Source organism: Elaeis guineensis, chromosome 1 (assembly GCF_000442705.2).
Source record: "Elaeis guineensis isolate ETL-2024a chromosome 1, EG11, whole genome shotgun sequence".
In the NCBI taxonomy this organism is placed as follows: domain Eukaryota; kingdom Viridiplantae; phylum Streptophyta; class Magnoliopsida; order Arecales; family Arecaceae; genus Elaeis; species Elaeis guineensis.
In genome coordinates, this window is record NC_025993.2 from 3,204,797 (window position 1) to 3,227,735 (window position 22,939).

Consider the following 22,939-nt stretch of genomic DNA (forward strand, 5'->3'; position numbering starts at 1 on the left):
TATTGCTGGGAGATTGTATCTTCTTTGTTGATTTAACTTTGGGTTTCCTTCTTACACCCTAGGCTACCACTATTTAACCAATGGAATGCATTATATTGAAGTTGACATGATCTGATTGTAAATAATTTCCATTTAGGGGTCATCACTTTAGTTCATTTTCTTATTAAGTCTTGTTGGTGGATAATTAGATATTAACTGACTATGCTGCATACCTATCGAGGGACATGCCATGTTTAGTCCAGGGTTGCTTGCATTTATCCACACATTAAGTGAACATATGCACATCTTGTACAGATTTGATGCTAACAAGTTCTGGAGATTGACTCATAAGCAACAAAATAGACAAAAAGAAAGCAGTTAACTTTACATTGGAAACAATTGCTTTCTTGATCTTGTTGTGTCTTTTTCCTTAGCTTTGCATTATCTGATGTCCAGTAGCTCAATTGGGTTATGTTCAGTCCATTTAGGTAGTATTTAGCCTAGGAGGCTATGATAGTCTAGGAATTGTCTTTGCTAGTTTGTGTCTAGTTTAATATTATAGCTCTTTATCTTCTCTTTGTTTGTTTTCCTTTGGCAAAATCGAATTTACATAACAGAAGAATGTCACTCGTACTAAAGTAATCCACATGCTATATTTAACTCTTCAGCACAATCCCAAAAAGAACTGGATGGTAACTGAAAGGGAGCTGATAGGTGCACTAACTGTGAAATAAATGAATGATTTAAATAAAATTTCAGAAGAAGAGACTTGGATATGGAAAGTGGAGCTCTAAATAGCAATTAGGAAAGGAAGCCAGTGATAACTACAGGAAGAGATTTAGCAATTAAGGTCAAGAACATATATATATATATATAGACATGTATAAGTACGGAGGAGGTGTTTGTGTGGGTGTGTGTGTGAGAGAGAGAGATGGCTTTGCCTTTCCAAAAAGAGTTCTTGATGGGCAGAGAGAGCACATTTGCATATTTTGATCATGCTAGTCTAGTATTGGGTCATTATAGTATGGTACCATACGATTAATGACACACGATATGCTGGCAAGTACTAGTACTTGCACTCATGGGGTAGAGTTGAAGAGATCAAAGAGAGGTGGTGGATGAAGGAGGGGTCGATGTAGCACTTGGAAAGCTTGGTGTTGGTGTTGGAGGAGCTTGTAGACAACTAGAGGTGGAGCCAAGTAGGATCGAGGTAGGGATCCTCCTCTGACTCGGTGCTCTAGGAGTTGATATTCTTGGGGTTGCAAGTGAGAGGCAGCGGAAGATTTTGGTGCCAATGACATGGACAAGCTCCTCCTGAACAAGCTTGGTGATGCAGCAGGAGCAGATTAGATGAAGTTGATGAGCTCGAGGAGGATTTGGCACTTGGCTTCCTTGCAGGTGGATTTGAGGGTGTAGATCCAAAGCTTGCAGAGGAAGAGGTCTGGTGGTCAGGGTCCAGGGACAAGCACACTGTGGAAGAGGGGGAGGTCCTCGATCTTGGCTGCAACATAGAAGGTCTAAAAGAACATGGGATGCACCTGGACTGACAAGTGCCAATCAGTACTGCCTAGAATTGGCTGAACTGGCTGATTCCACTTGGTTTGGAGCAGTTTGGCCCAATTGCTGCCCCAAATGAAAGACTAAACCATCTTGGTGCCTAGCCAGTTCAGTATGGTGTGTCTCAAAATTGCTTGTTCGTGATGGTCTGACAATATTTTAGAGGGAGTACTAAGGTATAATGACTTGGTTGATATAGTATTAGTCCAAAATCATGTCAAATATATCGGCTTCACTTGATTTAAATTCTTATTTTGGAGAGTTTAGCAGGAATCCATGGTCTTAGATTCTATATATTTCTACTATAAATTATGCTCAAATAAAAAGTAAAAATGGGATAATGAAAGCATACCATCAATAATTAAACCTAGCTCATTGACAACTTAAATTGCACTTGAGCATCCCTTCCCTCTTAGCTTGCTTTGTTTTCCATTTATGAAGGATTAATCAGTCTCCATAGTGGGGTTGGTACTTAGAGATGTGCTTGATGTTTTCAGTAGTTGGGACTTAGGAGCTTAGTTTTTGAGTTTTGAAATAATGGCTGGAAACAAAATGACAAATGAGTGTTGGAAATACATGATGAGAAGGAATATATATGGAGTGTTAAAAAATTAGGTTGAAGCATGCATATAAGATAAGGATTTAAAAGAATATGTATGACTAAAATTAAATTGATCTATTCTTGAAATGATGGAATAAGAGACTTAATTAGTACATGAACATGGTTCTCACTTCTCAATTTCAATGGTAGGTACATGAGCAGAATGTTTGGGAATATTTGAGAGAGGAAGATATATTTGTAGGAAAAATGGTGGAACTAGTGCACTAATGAGAGAGAAACATGATAGAAATAAAGAGGTGGTAACAAATAAATAAAACGACCACAATAAGGAAATTCAAACCTTCACTTTTTGCAGTGCTTACTTGAAAAATGAAAAGAATTTTCATATTTTAGTTTTTGGAGTGAAAGGAGGTAGTGATGTAATTGTACTCGCAGTGGCTTGGTGCTAGTACAGGTACTATGGCATTCCATGCCAGTAATTAGCAGAAGTTGGGATGGGAGCTATTCAGGTCTGTCGAAAGGTAACGCACAGAAAGTATTTAATTTCTGTCATAATTTACTACCTCTAACTGCTTTATGTTAGTTGATAGGTATGTTTTGAACAAATTATTATGGTTTTAACTATTTAGAGAAGATCTAGTATCATATACCATCCCAAATATCTGTATTGACTGCTTTAATGCTTGCAATGTTCTAGTTGAGTAATTTATCAAATGGACTAGTATTATGCAATTTTCTTTGACATTCTCTTATTCATCAAGAAGTTAGAATTTGTTGATATGAGTAACATATTGTCCATGTTAGAAGCAAAAGTTAATTCTAAATATTGCACAAATTGGTCATGCCGGAAAACTATTGGCTTTTTTTGAGATCTTGAATGGTCAAATGATGTTGTTCGTTTTGATGCTTTTCTCCAGGATGAATTGCGCCAGCAAAAAGAGGAGGAGATGGATGATTATTGTTCTCAGGTTTTTATATTTTAGATCATAGATAATAGATATTGTGCATCACTTTGTACGCTATTCAACATGATATTTTTCTTCTTTTCTGCCTATCTGAAATTGCAGTTACTCACCATATGATTTTTATGCATTGTACTTGATTTCTTGCTTTAGATGAATGTATAGCTATATAAGGTGAATAGTTCTCTGGCAAGAAGATCGGCATGCTCTTTATGTTGATAGTAAGAGGTCCTTTTAGACAATATTCAAGCTTGTTTTAATCAGTCAAGCTTGTTTTAATCAACATAACTGACATGTAGAAATCACAATTACTTAATATCTTGGCATAATTATGTCCTAAGTATGTAGATCCGTTTTTGATTTTGTATGTGTAGATGCTCCCTATTTTGGAGGACTTGCCCTTCATAGGAAGCACCGGAAAAGTAGGATCATAAAGGAAGCAGTGATAAAGATGTGATAGGCATCCTCAGAGTATTTTAGTTGTTAAAATAATTGGAGCTACAACCTTACTTTTGTTTCATTTTTTTACTCTAGTTTTCTGCTACTGATATGGAATTTTGCTTACCTACAGAGAATAACTTAAACTTAAAGCCTATGAGTAATTATTCTCAGTGATAAATCAGAGGCTTATGAGTGAAAAGGAAAAATAAGTGAAAAAAAAGTAAGAGGTAAAGGAGTTTGATGCCACTTAATATTATGTCCAGCAATCCAGCCATTTGAGAAAGTCTTCTAGTTTGCCAGGACTTGTATTAAGGAAAGGGAAGAGTATCTGCTAAGGACCAGTGCAAACCGATCCATAGCAGTCATACTGCACCAGTTAGGTATTGGTGCCCCCCTCAGTACTGGTCTGTGCCAACACATGGTACGTACTACACAATGTTATCTTTAAGGTGCTAGCACCAAGAGGCATACTGTATGTCGGTCTATTTTGGTACCATACTAGTTGGTACAGTACTGGTACTTAAATCCTTGTTTGGAACTCCAACATGAATGGTACTAATTATAAGAATTGATAATGCTATAAAATTCTAAGTAACACCGATTAATACGTTATCTCAATTCTCAAGAAGTTTTTTTAATTTGTAATCCTTTTCTGTTTTTTATTTTTTTTTGGTTAAATTTTCTTTATTTTTTTCATTGTTGATTAATTGCTGCATTACAATAAAATCTGGTTGACAGTATCTGACCTGGTAACTTGTACTTGTTGTATACTCTTGCTTGGTCTTGGATGGTGCATCATTTTTTATCGAATATTCAAGTCCATAAAAGGTTGATGACTAGTTACAGTGGATTTGTTCTCGTAAATTTTGTTACTAAATAATAGAATAACTTATTAATTAAAGGTCCAGATATTGCATAAAACTGACACAAACTGAATGTAAACTAATGCAGTTGAAGATTTTGATGAAAAAGATGATATGCAATCAGTAATCTTATTATAGTGATATCATGTTCAGCTTTCTTGTATAGAAAAGTGCTGGATCTAATAAATTCAAGTTGCCTTTTTTTTTTTGGCAAATGTGTCTGGTAGGCTGATCTGATCTCCTTATATTGTACATATAGGTAGGCAAACATCATCAAAAACTTGGCATGTAATCACAGTTCTCTAGATAAAAATTAGCATGAGAAATATGTACTTTATCAGGAAGAAATATTTGCTGGAGAAAATCTCATCTTCTATTACATTTTTTTTTTCTTTTGGAACAAATTTCATGTTCACATATTGTCAGCTGATGTTATCATGTTTTGTTGATCTATTTTAGTGATGTGAAGGTACTAATTTCTTTTATTCTCTTACCTCCACGTGCACTTGATGGCTGGAATCACTCTACGTATTACGGTGTTACCAATTTAGACTTTGCTTGGGAGTTTTTTCTCCATCAGCTTATCTGAAGTTTCCTTCCCATTTGATGTAATCTCATTATTTTGCCCTCTTTGAACTCCTCTTCCACACCATATCCCTCTTTCTTATGCTGGCATAGAGTGTCTTGGCCTGTGTTTAAGAAAAAGAGGGAAGTAGCAAAAAGTTATTCCTATTGAAATAGTCATGTGACAAGTTATTCCCCTTTGTTCACTACATGTTTAACTTTTGGCTTGGTCTTTTTGCCCACAAAATATAGGAGCTGAGGCAGGCATAAATGATAACTTTATGCCAGGAATAACTCATGACAGCTTATCTTTGGAATAGTTATGCGGGGCGTGAGCAAGCTTGACTGACATAACTATTCTTTACTTTTGTTTTGAAAGCTGTTTGGAAGGCATAAGGTTTGAAGGTGCCTTCTTTCCCTAACCACATTTTGCCATAATTTCAGTCTAGGTTATGCATTGGCATGAAATCCAGGTATAGCTATGAAAGTCTCTTGTTACTTGGAATATATTGATTAATAAGTATGATGCTTTTGTAATTAACTTGGTATATGTATCTAACATTCTCTTCATTGCAATTATTTAGGCTTGCTGAATTCCAACTCTCCATAACATAAATATTTTTCTCTTTAATTATCACATATTTCTGTTGAATTCATTTATTACCGTAAAGAAGTATGCCAAAGCATTAAAGCAGAAAATTATTTAAAATACAGCTATTTATTGAGATATTTTTCTCCTTAGTTATCACATATTTCTGTAGAATTTATTTATTATACTAAAGAAGGGAGTATGCCAAGTCAGGTCCAGATGAATTAAGGCAGAATATAACTTAAAATACAGCTATTTGTTGAGAAGCATCTAAAGTATTTAGACTGATTCAATCTAACATATGCTTGGAGGATATAGCCCTAATAAGGGCAATTAGTGAGGAAGGTTGATGGTGAGTAAAAAAAAAAAAAAGAAGTTCAATTTTGTGTTTTTTGAAATTTTTATTTAGTAATTCTTAGAATTGGTTTTAGAGTTCTATCTTAAATAAAATTATGGTAAGGGAGGCTTATATTATGTTGGTTTGGACAAGTCACGAAATGATTAGGATTTGATTTTTGGTCTTCAGGTGTCTTGTTATATAGGGTTGTGTGCTATTCCGAATTTTTTTAGGAAATATTTTGGGGATCAGTTACTTGCCTATCAAGAATCCTAATTTGCTTGGAAAGCTAGTCATGTGAAGCCTATAGAAGGGTCTATTAGGGATGAATTAAAAACTAAAAAGCATGTTGTGTAATTTGTTTTGAATGAATGAAAGAACTTCCATAGGTCAGGTTTGGCGTTTCTTGTCTTTCGCTTTTCTATCCTTTTTCTCTTCTCATGTTTCTTTCTTCTTCTTCTCTTATCATTTCACTTTATTTGTTCCCTACTATCTATTATTCTCTTTCATTGTTGTTGCTTTTATTCTTCTTCATTGGATTGTTGGCGCTACGGAATAATTTTCTGCAGGATGTTATATCAGATTTGTACTGGAATTAGCTTTTAAACTATTAGAGTCAATTTGCTATCCTACATCAACTTGGTATCAGAGCTAAAGGGTCACACTCCATTCTTCTAGTCATTTTCTTGATCCCTTTCTTTTTTCTTAATTTCTTTCCCCTTTCATCATTGTTATCGAATGAAGATTTGAGTTTCAAAATTGATCTTCTTCATGACCATGTCTAATATGAGAAGATATTTTGGCAGATGGATGATAGGTTGACATTTATCAACGATAATGTGATGTCAATGACCGCTATGCTGTAAAAAATTGCAGCAGCTTCGGGCATTGAAAAACTTTTTGAGGAGGAATTACAGATCAAGAGTCAGGACTCAGGAGAATGAAGAAACTAATGAAACACTTCATGAAGTGCCTAGAAATAAAGCTTCGCAATGTGAAGAGTATATGATCAAAGTTCTATCATAAAAAGATATTGCAATTGAAGTTTTGTAGATTGAAGATGCTGTAGATGATGATCTATCAGGTATTTTGAAGTAGAAGATCAAAATGATGGAGATTTGTATGATGACGAGATGAAGTAACAATCCTAAAGGCAATGATGGAGATCAATTGATGTGAAGATCCATTGACTAATTTGTTGGATTCAATGAAGATCTCCATGAAAAAAAATGACCCAATGCTTGTTGATTGTCAAGCATCGAACATCACAACAACCAAATGTGACTACGAGAAAATTTTGTATTGGCATTCATCATCAGATCTTGGAGATTCAATTGTGGCGGAGCTTATGAGTGACATCATGAAGACCTCAAGGTCGAGATCCATACAGCAGAAGTGAGTGATTGTGAATAAGAAAAGTGTAGTTCTTTTTTTTTTTTTTATTCTTCAAACTTTTTATTTAGGTAATCTTAAGAATTGCTTTTGGAATTTTATTTTAGGTGAATTTGGTATAAAAGAGTGTTATATTAGGTACATGTTTGGTTGGACAAGTCATGAAATTATTACGATATGATATTTGGTTGTTTTTGGTGTCTTTCTATATAGGTTTATGTGCTATTCCGAATTTTGCTTATTAGAAAACATTTTAGAGATTAGTTATTTGCCCATCAAGAATCCTAGTTTGCTTGGAAAGCAAGCCATATAAAGTTAGGGTTGAATGGAAAAGCATTGCATGCGGCTTGTTCCAAATGAATGAAAAATATTACTTAGGTCATGCTTGAGTTTTTTTTATCTGTCTTCTATCCCTATGTTCTTCTCTATTTCTTTCTTCTTCTTTTTTTATTACTTCACTTTATTTCTTCTTTACTTTCTACTATTCTCTCTTATTTGTGCCGCTATTCTTCTTCTTCATTGGTTATTGGCACTGCAGATTGATTTTCTGCAAGATATTAATACCTATGTTAGAATTAGCTTTAAACTGTTTTAACCCCTTGCTGTCCTACATCAAAAATTCTTCAAGTTGGCCCAAATCTTTTTGGAGGTTGACAAAGCTTATACTAATTTAGCCTAAGTTGCCCCCAACCCAAATAGACAGGAGAAAGCATTTTGACCGAGATTGATTTCCATGTTTGTTGGAATGACTTAACATCACTCAAATTTCTGTACAAACTTAGTGGAAGTTACGAACCTTCAATGCATAAAAAATGCATCCTAACCTCGCAATTTATATTGCTTTATTTGTTGTTTCGCAGGTGCCAGTCGGTCACCTAGTTTTTATGGTTCATGGTATCGGACAGAGGTTAGAGAAAGCTAATTTAGTTGATGATGTTGGTGATTTTCGTTGTATAACAGCAAGTCTAGCTGAAAGGCACTTAACTCCATACCAGAGAAGCACCCAGAGGGTCCTCTTTATTCCTTGCCAGGTAAAGACAATATATTGCTTTTCTTTCTTTCTTTCTTTCTTTCCTTTTAACTAAAGTTTTTATGTTGAGAAGATGCTTCCACCCTCATAAAAGATATTTATAAAAATCTTGTTTTGCTTCAAAAAAAGGAGTTGCCAGAATGCTACTCATGCACCAGTGCTAATACCTTGTGGCTGATAAACTACTATAAAATTACAAGTGGGAGACAGACCAAAAGGAGGAAGAACAATATAAATTTGAATGAAAGAAAGTGCAGAAACAGTGGACTTAACTCCACTTGTTTTCTTCATACTCTGTGAGATATCACTTATTTGCCATCTGCCCTAGAATTACAAAGCTAAGAGATGTACCAAACCTCCTACTTGCTGGTCTGGGGATGTATTTGTTTTTGTCATACATTGTGGAATATGCCATATTGGGCTATTGTCTGAAACAAAACAAAGAAAATTGCCATGTCTACTACTTGCTGGTCTGAGGATGTTTTTACTCATCTATCCATCCATCCATGCACCTGCATGCAAACTACATGCATGCTTGCTTGAAGACATCTTTTCCATTAACCTTTTTGTCAGTTTTAAATTCAAAAAAATGATGGCCTAGTGTACGAGGCTCCTGCTGTTGCGGGGTTTAGCGAGGGTTAGATGTACGTGGCCTTACCTTTGTGCCAAAGTTCACCCTCTAAATTTGAGTCTCTATTTGACTTTGGTAGAACATAATGAAAGCAAGCAATTGGAAATATAATAACTTGCAAGTGAACTTATGGCCTCCAATATTTTATTATCCTTGGCATGCCCACCTTGCCTGACCACTTCTGTTTAAAAGATGAGATGCTAGAATATGGAACCACAAGTTTAATGTTTTTGGGTGTATTGATATAGATGAACGGCGAGTTGCTTTAAAGGTCTAATGTTCATTTGTCCAACTCCAAAGAGGAAAACTTTGGTAAAATTCACATTAATTGACCTTTTTTGTGGTTTCCCAATCAATGGTTTTCCCCTGTTGTCCAAGAGACTACTGCTAGTCCTTCCACGTCAGTTGATTTGGTAGTTATATTTTAGTTGTTTTTGATTGACTAAATTGGTTAACAGTTAGTTGACTTTGTCGATTTGTCCATGAATTAGTTTATGGAGTAAGCCTTATGTTTGGAGCAAGGTTTGCTGTACCATCCAGTACGCTGTACCATCCGGTACATGTGCTGTACCATACGACACTACTGAGTACTGACTACTGTACTGTACTGAACTATGTATCGACAGTGTTATAGAATGGTACCAATATGGGATCCGGTACCGAGATGGCAAACTTTGTTTTGGAGCTTCTTGTTTTACTTCTGTTCCATCTTCCATATATTATAACTTCCAAAATATCTTTTAGTTCATGAGGTGTCCAAATGTTAGGTTCCTCCATCCACAAGAAAGCTCTTGACTGTAAATATCCACAAAATATTTGAGTGATAACAAAAGCTGGCTTCTTATTGCTCTCTAGGGATGCTCATATTGTACCAGAGAAGGAATGAAGCTGACATGAAATCTCAGTTCCCTAATGAATTGGTCAATCATTGAGTACCCAAATTTGAGGATGATCATGATAATAGTAGCTATGAATTTAGGTTCTGCTTTGTAAAGTATTTTTTTTATCAGAATCCCACCTGGAACCTACAGAGGCACTTTTTCTCCCATTTCATTTCTTTGCAATAATTTCTGCAAGTCTTCTTTATGGACCACGAAAGTTCAAATAATGTGCACCTTACTCTTTCCTAGATTATCTTCAACAAGATTAGCTGATTCTACATGTGATGATGTGACTTTTCTTTTCTGAAGCAGACTGGTGTATGGACTTACATTCTCTTGGGTATGTGATCTGTGGCATCACTTGAAAGTTGAAAGCCTCTCTTATACCATCCAACCATCTTTTGTTCTCATGCCCAGTAACCTTTCTTTTTTTTTAAATATCTAGAAAAAGTACTGCAGTCTGATTTTCCCTAAACCGCTATCTTATTATTCAGTGTCTTTTGTTTTGGAAGATACCTTCCTTTTTATGTTGATGTGATAAATTATGTCCAACTTTGGCCTTTAAAAGTGCCTGTTGCATCAAACTTTGTGTTGCTCTGTTTTGTTTAAACACAATCCAGGTAAAGTAGAACTTTATGTCTTGATTTTTGTTTTCTCATGAATTCCTGAACTAAGAATGTAGTTGTAGTTTTCATGTATACAGCCTATCTATAATCTTGTGCTTCTTTTTCTCCAGTTCCCTATATGATTCCAGATTATTTGATGGAAAGTGTAATTTCTATTTTGTATATATAGTCTGTCAGTAGTAGTCTATGATGCCACTATCACTTTATTTCTGATCTCATCTGTGTGGTTGTGTGTAATGTGCTTTTTGTTCTTTCCTTTTTTTTTTTTTGGTCTCTTTTGCATGAATTCTCACATCATTTGTATTACTAGTGGAGAAGGGGTTTGAAGCTCAGTGGTGAGAGTGCAGTTGAAAAGATCACCTTGGATGGTGTTCGAGGTCTGCGTGTAACCTTGAGTGCTACAGTTCATGATGTTCTATACTACATGAGCCCAATATATTGTCAAGATATAATTGATTCGGTAACTTTTTCCTTCTTTTCGTGGACATTCCATTGATGTATATATATATTTTTGGTTTACTGGCTGCTAATATTCCTGAAACTTTACCATTATTAACTGTGTTGGTAGACTAATTAGAGGGCAAGATTATTGTCTCAGGGCAAATCATCTTATATCTGGAATCACCTCAAATATCCCATACCCTTTTTGTTCAATAATCTACTTTAACATAAAGAAGTTTCATTTCATTGTAATCATGCCTGTAATTTTACTATTATTCATGGAGCAATGATAGAAAGCACAATGCAATGTGTTCTTGGAAGTGACGGGAAAAATATATGTGAAAGAATTGTTGCATTGTAAAAGGAATGAGCTTGGGAATGATTTTTGAAGTAAATTATGAATTTGCTTGCTGTAACATCCTTTCTCTACTTGTTCACTTCCTTTGGGGGATGTAATCACTTGTTAACTCTTGATTTTCTACCTCTTTGCATACTATTACCCAAGGTTCGCTGTACCGGTACCGGACGGCGTGCCGGTCTCGGATCGGTATGGTACGGTATCAGTAGCGTACCGTACCGACACACGGTACGTCTAGGCGTATCGGTCCGATACCGGTACACAATATTTTTTTCGATTTTTATTTTTTTTTGGATTTTTGAAGTTAATAATTGATAAATACAACTTCAATATGGCATTATATTGCATATTATTGACATATTTGGGTTCAATTTGGAGTTAGATTGCGGTACAAAGACTTTTGATCCAAATTTTCAAACATATATTTATTTTCATTATATTTCAACTATGTCATCTTAAAACTAAAGAAAAAATATATAAAATACGCATAAAAATGTATCTAAATATTTAAGTACAAAGCGCAATAACTGATATATGAACCTTAAGATATACTCTGTATTTAATTTCTTGTCGAGTGTCTGTGACGCTCGTAGATGTCTGATCATCAACATAGTCTGAAGGGATATCAGTCCAACCCTCTAGCCAAGCTGCACTGTACTCTCGAATATTCATCATCCCATAAGGCATCCTCTCTGGATTGTAAGACATCTCAGGCCTCTCGCTAAAATTCTGACTCTGAGAAGTATCCTCGAGATGATGGTACGGTTGTGAAGGAGCCCATCCAAATATGCTAGTAGCAAAATCTGATGCATAAAATGTTCCAGACTGCATAGGATAGTAACCATTAGAAGATGATGCCTCGGATGCACCATATGCATATGGATCATAAGGTGGCTATGGATAATAGGATCCATAATGTGAGGATGATCCAGATACATCCATGGACCCTACTCCACGTGCAAGATCGTCCGCAGTATATATATATAATTAAAATATATGCAAGTATAACAAAACACAATAATTTAATGATAATTAAAATAATTATATATAATTTTAAAATAATTTTAATAATTATTTTAAAACTTATAAATTCAAAATAAATATGTTATATGCTTCAAATAATATTTTTAAATTAACTAAAATATAACACTATTTTATATATTTTTTATTTTATAATTAAATTTTTTAATTTAAATAATTAAAAAAAATAATTTTTTAATTTCAAATATTTGAAAAAAAATTTGAAATTAGATTTAAGTAGCTTGAATCATTCTAAACATGATTCCCAAATTCTAATTTTTTCTCCTAAAATTTAAATTTTTTTTATTTTTAAATAAATAAATATTTAAAAATATTTAAAATATATATAATTAACAAAAATAACAATTTTAGTGTCATCGTGTAGATCTTCCAAAGATCTATCACATATAATTAAATCATACCAAAATCATACCAAAATCATAAGATTTTGGCATGATTTTCTCCTATTTTTATTTTACCTCATTTTTATCCTATTTCTAACAACAAAAATAAAAAAAAATATTTACTAATAAAATAACATATTATCTTACCTCCGACCAAAGATCAGTCTCTTCTCAAATCACTCCAATTTTATGAAATTTTCCCTTCTTTTTTAATTTTTTGGAGGTCTCAACGATTAAGTTACCCACGGTCATGGATGTTCTCTGAGAACTCTCAAAGAACACCGAAGGCCTGGTGCTTATTAAAGCACTAGGCCCTCCCCCCCATGTGAAGTGGGCCACGCCCATTTCTCTCCCCTATCCCTCCCCCCAACCACGTGAAAAGGCCCCCACCTTCCCCCTCCCCCCTTTCTCATGGGCGGTACGGTTTGGTTCACCCCGAACCGGTCCAGAACCGAGCCGTACCGTCCGATTCCGGGCGGTATGGGCCCGAACCGCACCGAACCGCCCGGTTCGGTGCGGTTCGGGGTCCTTTTCCGAAAAACAGGCCCGAACCGGACCGGTCCGGCTCGGTACGCCCCGTACCAGGCGGTTCGGCCCGGTACGGCGAACCATGCTATTACCTGACATTGGCATACGCTGCTTTTTATGGCCAGATCACTGGTTCAAACATCTAACCTTTATAGTCTCATTTAAAGCTGCAAAGTGCTGGATTTTGTTTGTCTAGTTCAATGTAACCATTTTATAGGATTATAATTTCCAGATTTTATGGCATCCAACCCTGATTCCTTACAGGTGTATCCAGAAGGAAAGGGCAAAGGCTTACAGATGGTCAAAATCCTTATATTTAATCAGTAAACATCAATTTGAGTACTTTTAAAGGAGTGTTAGTGGTTTTCTTTTTCTTTTTTTTTCTCTTTCTCTTTCTTTGTTGTTGTTGTTGTTCTGTGTTTTGTGTGTCAATTAATTGAACTTTCAGGGTCTTATGCATGAGAAAGTAATTTGCTTTAAGGAACTTCGTTCTTAGGAAATGGAATTCTTGTTTCCTTCTAGAAGAAAAATGTAGACATCTTAATTTTCTCCTGTGGATGGCTTGTCTAACAATGCAGTCTACCAATCTGGTGGAATTCATATTTCTAAAATGAATTCATGTTCAAGATTAAGATCATAATCCTTTACGTCAACTATTCCATGGCTTGATCTTCACTTAGTTTTATATGTCAAAATATTTTTTTCATAATTTTTCATCTTTGGTCTTGAGCATCCCATTTGAAGCAGTCCTTTTGGAAGAAGTTTGATGTCATGAAATTGCATGCAAATGTTTAACGCTTTTCCTCTCCTTTTTTTTTGTTGATGTGCTTTCTAGGTGAGACGGATATTTCAGCTACTGATTCGTTATTTCCAAATTTCGTCGATATGCATGATATTTTGGATATCCCATATTCTGTATTACATATGCATGGACATAAGAATTGGATTTGGATTCATACCCAAGTGTCCAACTCAGTAGGAAGGAAACATGGATCTTCGGATACATAGAATGAATATAATTTTAACTAAATTAGATGTAATTATTCCTTCAACATTGTTTGTTTAAATGTTAGAAAAAACATTAAAAAAGATATTAATTGTTAAGGTTTCAATATACATATCTGTCGTTCCCAATTAAATCAATGATGTAAGAAAATAAATTTTTGCAAAGTTATTTCAGCACCTACTTCCTTGAACAAGCTCTCAAAAGAACAAATACTGACTTTTGATTCAAAATAGATTGTCAAACTCATTGTTGGAAGAATCCAACTCTCAACCAATCTTCAGAAGCTGAAGAATTTCATGAGTATTCAAGTGTTTGACATGCATCCAATTTGGATATGTATCTAACATGGATTTTTGGAGCTGCGCATAAGTGCCTAGATAACACAGGCCATATAGAACACCATCTTAGCATTATCTAAATTCTAAAATGCCTAGATAACACAGCCCATTTTGAACACCATCTTAACATTATCTAGCAATTGAGCATAACCGTCATGCAAATTGACTTGATGTCCGATAAGGATGATTACCATGTGCCATAAAGGTTTTCCCCAAGCCACTGTTGGACAATTCCCGGCCAATCCTTTGCTGTAACTCGCTTGAGGACCTATTCTATTTCATTTAAGTATATATGATTCTCTGAGCTTGAATTGACTGATTGACACTTTGTAAGACCTATTTGGAACTAAAGGATAACTTATCTTTTGGTACATTAGCCCCAAATAAGGATAATCAAACAATAGAAGTTCTGGATGACTATAAGTGTTGGTAGAATTTAAGAGAAGAATTCTTGAGTTTGAAAATAGGATCCCGTGATCCTACTCAAACAAAATTGAGCATGAGAAGAGCAGTCTATTGAAACTTTGCTTGGTGAGTGGTTTGATACAGAAGAAAATTGATCTGGAATTCTAGAAGTCAAATTGGAAGATGGAATTAGTGTAAAAGATATCAAATCAAGGGAGTCAGTGCAACTATGTTGCATAGCAGTATAGATACCTTCTTGTTTCAATGGTTGATCTACCCACACAATCCACAGAATAAGGCTTGTTGTGGTTATAGTGCATCGTGATGCACATATTATAATGCTCAAGAGGGTACTTACAGGTTCTGTGCATTTGAGCTGTATCATTGGCTGGAGATGCATTTCAACGTTTGTGTTTTCTTGTTCAGATGAGGGATGCTGAAACCAGCTTTCATGAATGCAAAACTTCTAGGAACCTCGGTGAACACACTATTGCTAAAAATAATCTTCTACTTCTCTTGGTTTGCAATGAAATTGTATCATTGATATTGGCTTGGTCGTCTGAGCAGATCTATCACCACTCTTTGTGGATCATTTCTGCATAATTTATGGCATGACTCATGTGGGTTATATGTGGCTTCTGCTTGCATTGGCACAACTTGACCTTCTGTATTTGGCGAAACTGTAGGTGAATTCTATTTTTCATTACCTAGTGATTTTACAAAAGCTAAGAATTTACAAGAAAATTGTTTGCTGGCCATATCACCAACAGCGATACATGACTAAAACCGGGAAATCCTGCAAAGGATTTTAGAAACAAATGCATTCCAAATTGTTTGTATTCTTATGTATTAGAATATGAAAATATTGATTTGAATCATTGTTAGAGTGGATAGCCCAGGAACAAACCCACCATTCAGCATCTTCAAATACACCATAGCGTTTAAAGGTCCATATTGAACATAGCATATCTGAATAACAAGTTTTGCTTAAAAAATTAGCATGGTTTATAAAATTGGAGAGATCATACCCTGAAATTTTCCAATCAATAGCATGAAACAAAAAAGAGAGAGCTATCTAGTGTTACAAAACTGAATCTCAAACTGCATCAGTGGAGCTCTTTTAACTTATAAATTATGTTTTCAGGTTTCAAACCAGTTAAACAGATTATATACGAAGTTCCTCAAAAGAAACCCGGGCTACGATGGGAAGGTTTGTAGTGAAATGTATAAAATGATCGATATGCATCTTCTTTCTTGTCATTGCAACCTTGTCGGTTGGGTTTTACAGATGCTTGTTACGGTTTTCAGGTTTCCATATATGGTCACTCGTTAGGAAGTGTACTGTCTTATGATATCCTTTGTCATCAAGAATGCTTGTCTTCACCTTTTCCTATGGAGTCTGTTTACATGGAACGGATACCAGAACAAGAGTCCGAAGCTGATGCCTCCTGCCAAGCTTTTGCCATGACTTCTCAAAATAACAACAATAACATAAATGGTGCAGATTTGGAGCAGCTGGCATGTACAGCTGTGGAAAGCAGTTCTATGTTACATTCATATATCATGGTTAATGAACCTAATTCTCAAGACTTTTCAGCAGACTTGTTAGAGGATTCCTCGAATGGTAGTGGCTTTCTCTATCCTAAAGAGCAGTCTGATGATTCCACTGGACTAAATATAACTGAAAAGCTAGATAATGATATGTTGGTCTCTGAGGAAGCTGGAAAAGAGTTCTGTCAGCGTTCTGGAGCAACATTAAATGCAGAAGAAAGAGATTCTAATGCAAGTCCAACCACAGGCAGTGGAGATTATGAAGGTGATGCAGTTGGATTTGCTGGAATGATGTCTAAAGATATAATTGATAAGGACAAATTAATCTCCTTGTTGGAGGAAGAGGTATGGATTAATTGCTGATCTTTCAATAAACTAAAAACCTTTTGGCGATAAAATATTGGAGATTATTGATTTTGATGATCTTATTACATGATTTGAAGGGGTGAATTTTTATTTTGTTCTATTATAAGTTTTTTATTTCTTTTCTTAAATGTTGTACATGGAAGTATGACCAAGCATTCATATTGTAAATGTGCTTGTAATACAGGTGAAGGCTCTTAAAGCAAGGATTGCAGAACTTGAACATGATCGTTCCCCGACAACTTACACTAATCGTGAGGAAATTGACAGCTGTGAATTTGATCAAGGCAATGAATAATTTTTTGACTGCCACCATAACTCCACAGAATTTTGCTTGTATGTAATACCCTGTAGTCATATAACATGATTTTCTTGGGCTTGTCTTTGTGCTACAGCAGGAAAAGAGGTTAAATCGACAACTAAAAAATCCTCTCATAACAATCTCTCTACGGAGAAAGATGACAAAAGGAACTATACGCCTTATGTTAAATACACTAAGCTAGATTTCAAGGTAACATGGTCTAATTTTTTTTCCTCATTTATGTGATTTGTTATTATATTCCACCTCTTCTCCTCTGATTTTGGTAACATCTTCCACTGCAGTTGACCTTCATATGTTAGTCTTTCCTGCATCATATGTTTGTACATGAAGTATGTTGATATTGTTTTCATTTCTTTCTACACTGATGTGTTAATTGGCACCACCCCATCAGGTTGATACATTCTTTGCTGTCGGATCACCTCTTGGAGTTTTTCTTGCCCTTCGGAATATCCGCATAGGAATAGGTAAACAAATTTAAGGGCATTTTCTACTTTTTTTTACTTATCTTGATTTATGGTGCTATTTTCTGTTTAATTACCCCAATTGATCCATGCTCAAGAGCTGGTTTCTGTAACACTAAGCTTATTTTCTGTTCCTTCAAGGTCTTGAAACTACACATCTTATGGTGAGCACCCTATTCCTATTTGGAAAAATATATGTAGTTAGTAAAAAAAAAAATGTAATAGCTAATTCCTATAAGTACTATTTAGTCTCTGCTTCTGTTAGAAGTAGTACATGACACTTATTTTGTATCCTTCAGCTGAGCCGACCTTAAATTTTTTGGTTGGGTTCCTGAATCAGGTTAGGTTGGATCTGAGAAAACTCTCAACTGAATGAATTACTAAAGGATGGTTTTGGATATCAGCAAATGACCTAAGAAACTAAAGGATATGGCTTCAGAATTTTCAGGAACCAAACCTGATGACCCAGAATAGTACGTTTATATGTTATATGGTATCATTGTTAACCATTGAGGCTTCTTCTAATTTTTTGGTTTATGAGTTTCTCTGTTGTTAGATTTATTTGATCTAGTGGCAAAGATTTATTTATATGCCTTACTGTGTCATGTTGGGTAAAGAAAACACATGAACTGTAAAGAATTTTAGGAGTGGCAATCGGGTCGGGTCGGATCATAAACGGGTCGGGTCAGAAAATCGTCAACCCAAACCCGACCTGTTTATTAAATGGGTCAAAAATTCAAATCTGAACCCAACCTGTTTATTAAACAGGTAATCTGATCCGATCCGTTTAACCCGTTTATTAAATAAGTCAAATTAGGTTAAACGGATTAAACGGGTTAAACGGGCCAAGTTAAATGGGTCAGAAACAGGTTAAACGGATCTTAAATGGATTAAACAAGTTAAACAGGTCAGATTACATGAGTCAGAAATAGATTAAACAGGTTAAATGGGTTATCTGACTCAATCCGATCTGAATATTAAATGGGTTAAACGGATTAGATATCTAAAATCCATATCCGACTCAATTATTAAACGGATTAAACGGGTCGACCCTTTTATGACCCAAATCCGTTTAGCCTAAACCCAAACCTGCTTATGGCGAGTCGAATACGGGTTGGATTGGCGGGTCGGGTCATATTTTGCCAGCCCTAGTAAAGATACAGTGAAATAAACACTAGAGTCATAGAAATCAAAACTATCATGTTATGTAACTGAAGTACCATTAGCTTCAGCAACTCAAAATGAGAAATTAAGTTTCAAAAATAGTTTTTTTTTCAAGGATCTCTTTGTGGTGTGTCATTGAACTGCAGTTACAAGGACAGAAACCTGATTATATGATCAAATTTGATATTTATTATCTTAAAATATTGTAGTTCCTCAACTTTATTTCTTGTGAGAAATGGATAAGGCATATTGATGCATAAAGTATCAAAGTAATGTGTATTGCAAGTATCAATTGCTGGATTCACATGACAGCTTGTCATGGCTAGATGTAACTTGTTTGCTTAATATGCACCTATAGTGTTATGTTAAATGCTGCTTGTTGAAGTATCATGTTATATGATCAGCAATTTTTTTGTGTCTCTTCACTCCTGAATGGCAGCTTTCTTACAACTGTTATCTTTGATTTAAAGGCAGGGGGCAAGATTATTGGCAAGATGAAAAAATATCTGAAGAGATGCCATCTTGCAGGCAGATGTTTAACATTTTCCATCCCTTTGATCCTGTGGCTTACAGGTTTGTTCTATATCTTCTAGCTGTTATTGAAATTAAAATGCTTGTCTCATTTGTTGCTTTTGATGACTTCAAACTTGCTATAATACCACATTTGGTTAAAAAGTTGTCTCATTCTATAATGTTTAAGCACAAACACATTATGCATGCTAGATCGTTTGTCATGTCATTTGCTTGTGAATGTGAAGTTCTATTTGGAAGTGAGGGAACATATTATATGAATCTAGGCTGGGCTTTCATACAGACTAGAACCACTTATCTGCAAAGAATACATCAGCAAGCGCCCTGTTATTATACCCTATCACAGGGGTGGGAAGAGGTTGCATATTGGATTTCAGGTGAGATCATCATTCTATCAAGAAACTGCTGAAAAAGACCAGATAATTTTCTTTTTAGATATCCTGTCATTTCCTTTATAGCCATCTAACTTATAAATCACTTAATGTTTAATGCAGGAATTCACTGAAGATATAGCTGCACGTTGTGAAGCTATAGGGAGTCACTTAAACTCTTTGAGGGTAGGTTTTATCTGTTAGTCTGAAAAAACTTTCATTATTTCCTTCTACATTAGATATCTTAAAGTATGTTCTGTTCATTCAGATCATTGAGCTAAGTTCTTTTATGGAAATCTTGTTATCAAGCCATAGCATATTATGATCATGCTGTTAATCACTGGAAAGTGATACAAATTCCTATAGTTGATAGTTCCAAGATGTGAGCTAAGTGCCAGGAGTAAATAGGAAGTAGGAATTCTATGTTTGATGGAAAACATATGGATAAAAAAAATTGTCTCAGCTTCAAAATTTTGTTGGGTTCATGTGCTAATTCATTTTGAATCCAGCACCAAAATGCATATGTAGAGCATTATGAATGTTGAAATATCACTTGTAGATCAACTTTTGTAGATTTCTAATCTATATGAAATCTCTATCTTAAGCTATGTTGCTGTTTCAATAGGTTAAAGTGGTTAATGTTTTTCACTCAGGAGACAAGGATAACATGGACGGTTAGTTCCAAAATCATCTATGTTCTCTTATCTTTCCATTAAGGGTATTATTAGTGTTTTAATAATAAGCATTTTTGTGGTGATTAACTATACATTACAGAAGCGAAGGAGGATGCCAAAGAAAAAGAAAGATCATATGGCTCCATTATGATTGAAAGATTGACAGGCAGTGAAGGTGGTCGAATTGACCATGTTCTCCAGGTATGAATTAGTTTCTATCTACACTACCATATATTTTTCTGTTCTCTATACTTGACCTTCTGCATTAGGATATTTTGATCAGGTAATAGCATAGTTGTGCAAATAATTGAATTATATATATCTGTGAAGACTGAATACCTTTGATTGGCGGATGTACCAAATGGATTATAGTTCCTATTGCCCTTCCTTGTAGCCTTCATGGATCCTGGTGGAAACTAGATAAGGCAACATCTTGTTAAATCAACATTTGATGTTTTATTTTTGTTACTTCAGTTCTTATAATTAAAAATACTAATATGTTACTTGATCCTTGTAAATTGGTTCAAGATGCCTTAGGTGGGACTCACCAAGTTGTTAGAATTGCCATCCTATTTGTGTTTTAAATCATGATGATATGACAACTGACCAAGGTGGCGTATCTGTGGTTGGTAAAAGATTTCATCATGCTGATTCTTGTAGACAAAAACAGTTAAGATTTAGGAGAAATAATATGTACCTTATCTTCCCTTGATTTATGCAATATTTAGGAAGGAAAAAATGGAAGTTGGAATTTGCTGGTGACTTTTCGATAGGCATGGCACTAAAAAAGCCGGTGTGCTTGGTACTGTTTATGATTTCTCTGTGTATGCCTTCCCTCTTTCTATATCAAGGAATCTGTCCCAACCAAGATATGCAATCTCAATGTTGGAGACTATACCGGTTAGCTACCAATATGGTATGGTACCAAGGGAAATTGTACTGGCCGTAGATGTGTACCGGTTCACTATTCTGGCCTTTTTTTGGATTTTTCTAGTTATGAAGATTATTTTAAGGGTTTGTGGATCTTTAAATTATGGTTTATGGATATTTTAATATTATTTTATATTTTTATTTCATGTTTGTCCTGAGAGGCTGCATGATTGCTTAATGCATGACATTGTAATAATTAAACATAAACAATGCATTTTTTTTAAGGTTGAAAATGTATGTATCAAGTTGATTTGCATTGCAAAATACATACTGACATCTAGTTCCTCATGGAGTGTCTCTACTGTTGTAGATATTGGAATCTTGTTCATAGTCGAGGCCTTAGACATAACTCCAACCTAAATTTTGTGCCCACTCCTGCATCTGATAATCTAAGTGTTCAGGATAGTCATCGTGATACTGATCTTTTATAATACTATGCGGGACATGTCACACTTCCATCTGAGGGAAGATCATGACTGTGAAATTTGACCCTTAATCTAGTTGAGTCTGTGGAGGTTATTAGTTGGTCGAATATGCTTCAGACAAAGAATATGCATGCGGGTTGTACCATAATTTTGTGGAATTGGATCTGGGTTATATGAAGATCCAGATATGTCTAGAGATGCATGCTATATCATCAGCCGTAGCACTGTGTTGTCATGAATCATCTCAAGGGCATGTCTCCTATATGCTATCCTATCCTTGTAGGCCTTACAATGTGCATCGTGTCTGTATTTTACATGGTATGACTGAGATGCGATTCACCAATTAATTGACTCTGACTAGGTGGCTGAGTCATATACACCCCTTCTTGTGTACTGCTACCTTTCTGGCCACCAAATGTATTATCATTCGAACTATCATTAGCCTCATCGCTTGTATGGTGAGATGTTCTAGATAGCCAGTCATCAGAGAGCTCAATGGTGTCAGGATCTGAACGAATGAACTCCATATCAACTCTCTTTAATGAATTTGTAGCTTTCTTTTCTTTTCCTTTCTTGCTGTTTTGAGAAACTGCTTTCTTTCCTTGGTTGTCCTTGCCTATGTTGTTAGGTGGCTTGACTAGGTCCTACCACTCCGACTGGCCCTACATTTCTGACTGGATGATAGTGCCATGGTGACTCCTCCTATCTGGTAGATATCTCAAGGCCTTGTGAGTTGTGAGCTTGATCAATTCCCCCAGCCTCCATGGTTGTTCCTGTTATTGGTTATTGGCTGGTTGTGAGCATGGCAGGTGTCACTCAACCCATTGCTTTGTATTCATCCTAGCTTTTTTTGCTATACACTAGTTGGTCGAGGCGATCCTGACTCATCAAGCTCTGGCTACTGCTTTTGGCCTTTAAACTAATAAATCATCGAATTCATTATTATATGCAAAGTCATTATTATATCCAGGGTTCGCCGTACCGGGCCGAACCGCCCGGTACGGGGCGTACCGAACAGGACGGCGCCCGCCGGTTCGGTTCGGGGGGTTTCTTTTCGGAAAACCCCTCCGAACCGCACCAAATCGCTCGGTTCGGTGCGGTTCCGGTCCATACCGCCCAAAACTGGGCGGTATGAAATGGTTCGGCATCGGTTCAGCGTGAATCGAACTGTGCCGACAACCCCACGTGAAAAAGTGGAGAGGGGGGGAGTGGGGTCTGGGCTATTTTTAAGTG

General features: G+C 35.6%; 1 protein-coding gene across 7 annotated transcripts in view; it reads left to right on the plus strand.

The window, feature by feature from the left end:
- The window catches only part of LOC105036427 (phospholipase SGR2), a 53,611-nt gene that overhangs the window by 25,156 nt on the left and 5,516 nt on the right, over positions 1–22,939 (plus strand). For 2 of the 7 annotated variants that reach the window (XM_010912196.4, XM_019848552.3), the window contains exons 8-20: positions 3,016–3,066; positions 8,107–8,277; positions 10,725–10,874; positions 16,059–16,124; positions 16,223–16,810; positions 17,016–17,115; positions 17,224–17,339; positions 17,542–17,614; positions 19,246–19,348; positions 19,590–19,683; positions 19,801–19,863; positions 20,303–20,351; positions 20,452–20,552. In XM_010912196.4, the coding sequence (XP_010910498.2) occupies positions 3,016–3,066; positions 8,107–8,277; positions 10,725–10,874; positions 16,059–16,124; positions 16,223–16,810; positions 17,016–17,115; positions 17,224–17,339; positions 17,542–17,614; positions 19,246–19,348; positions 19,590–19,683; positions 19,801–19,863; positions 20,303–20,351; positions 20,452–20,552 (1,725 nt within the window). Of the gene's footprint in view, positions 1–3,015; positions 3,067–8,106; positions 8,278–10,724; positions 10,875–16,058; positions 16,125–16,222; positions 16,811–17,015; positions 17,116–17,223; positions 17,340–17,541; positions 17,615–19,245; positions 19,349–19,533; positions 19,684–19,800; positions 19,864–20,302; positions 20,352–20,451; positions 20,554–22,939 lie in introns of those variants that run through there. The other 5 variants (XR_012140839.1, XR_003799712.2, XR_003799713.2 and 2 more) reach the window with 5 other exon arrangements.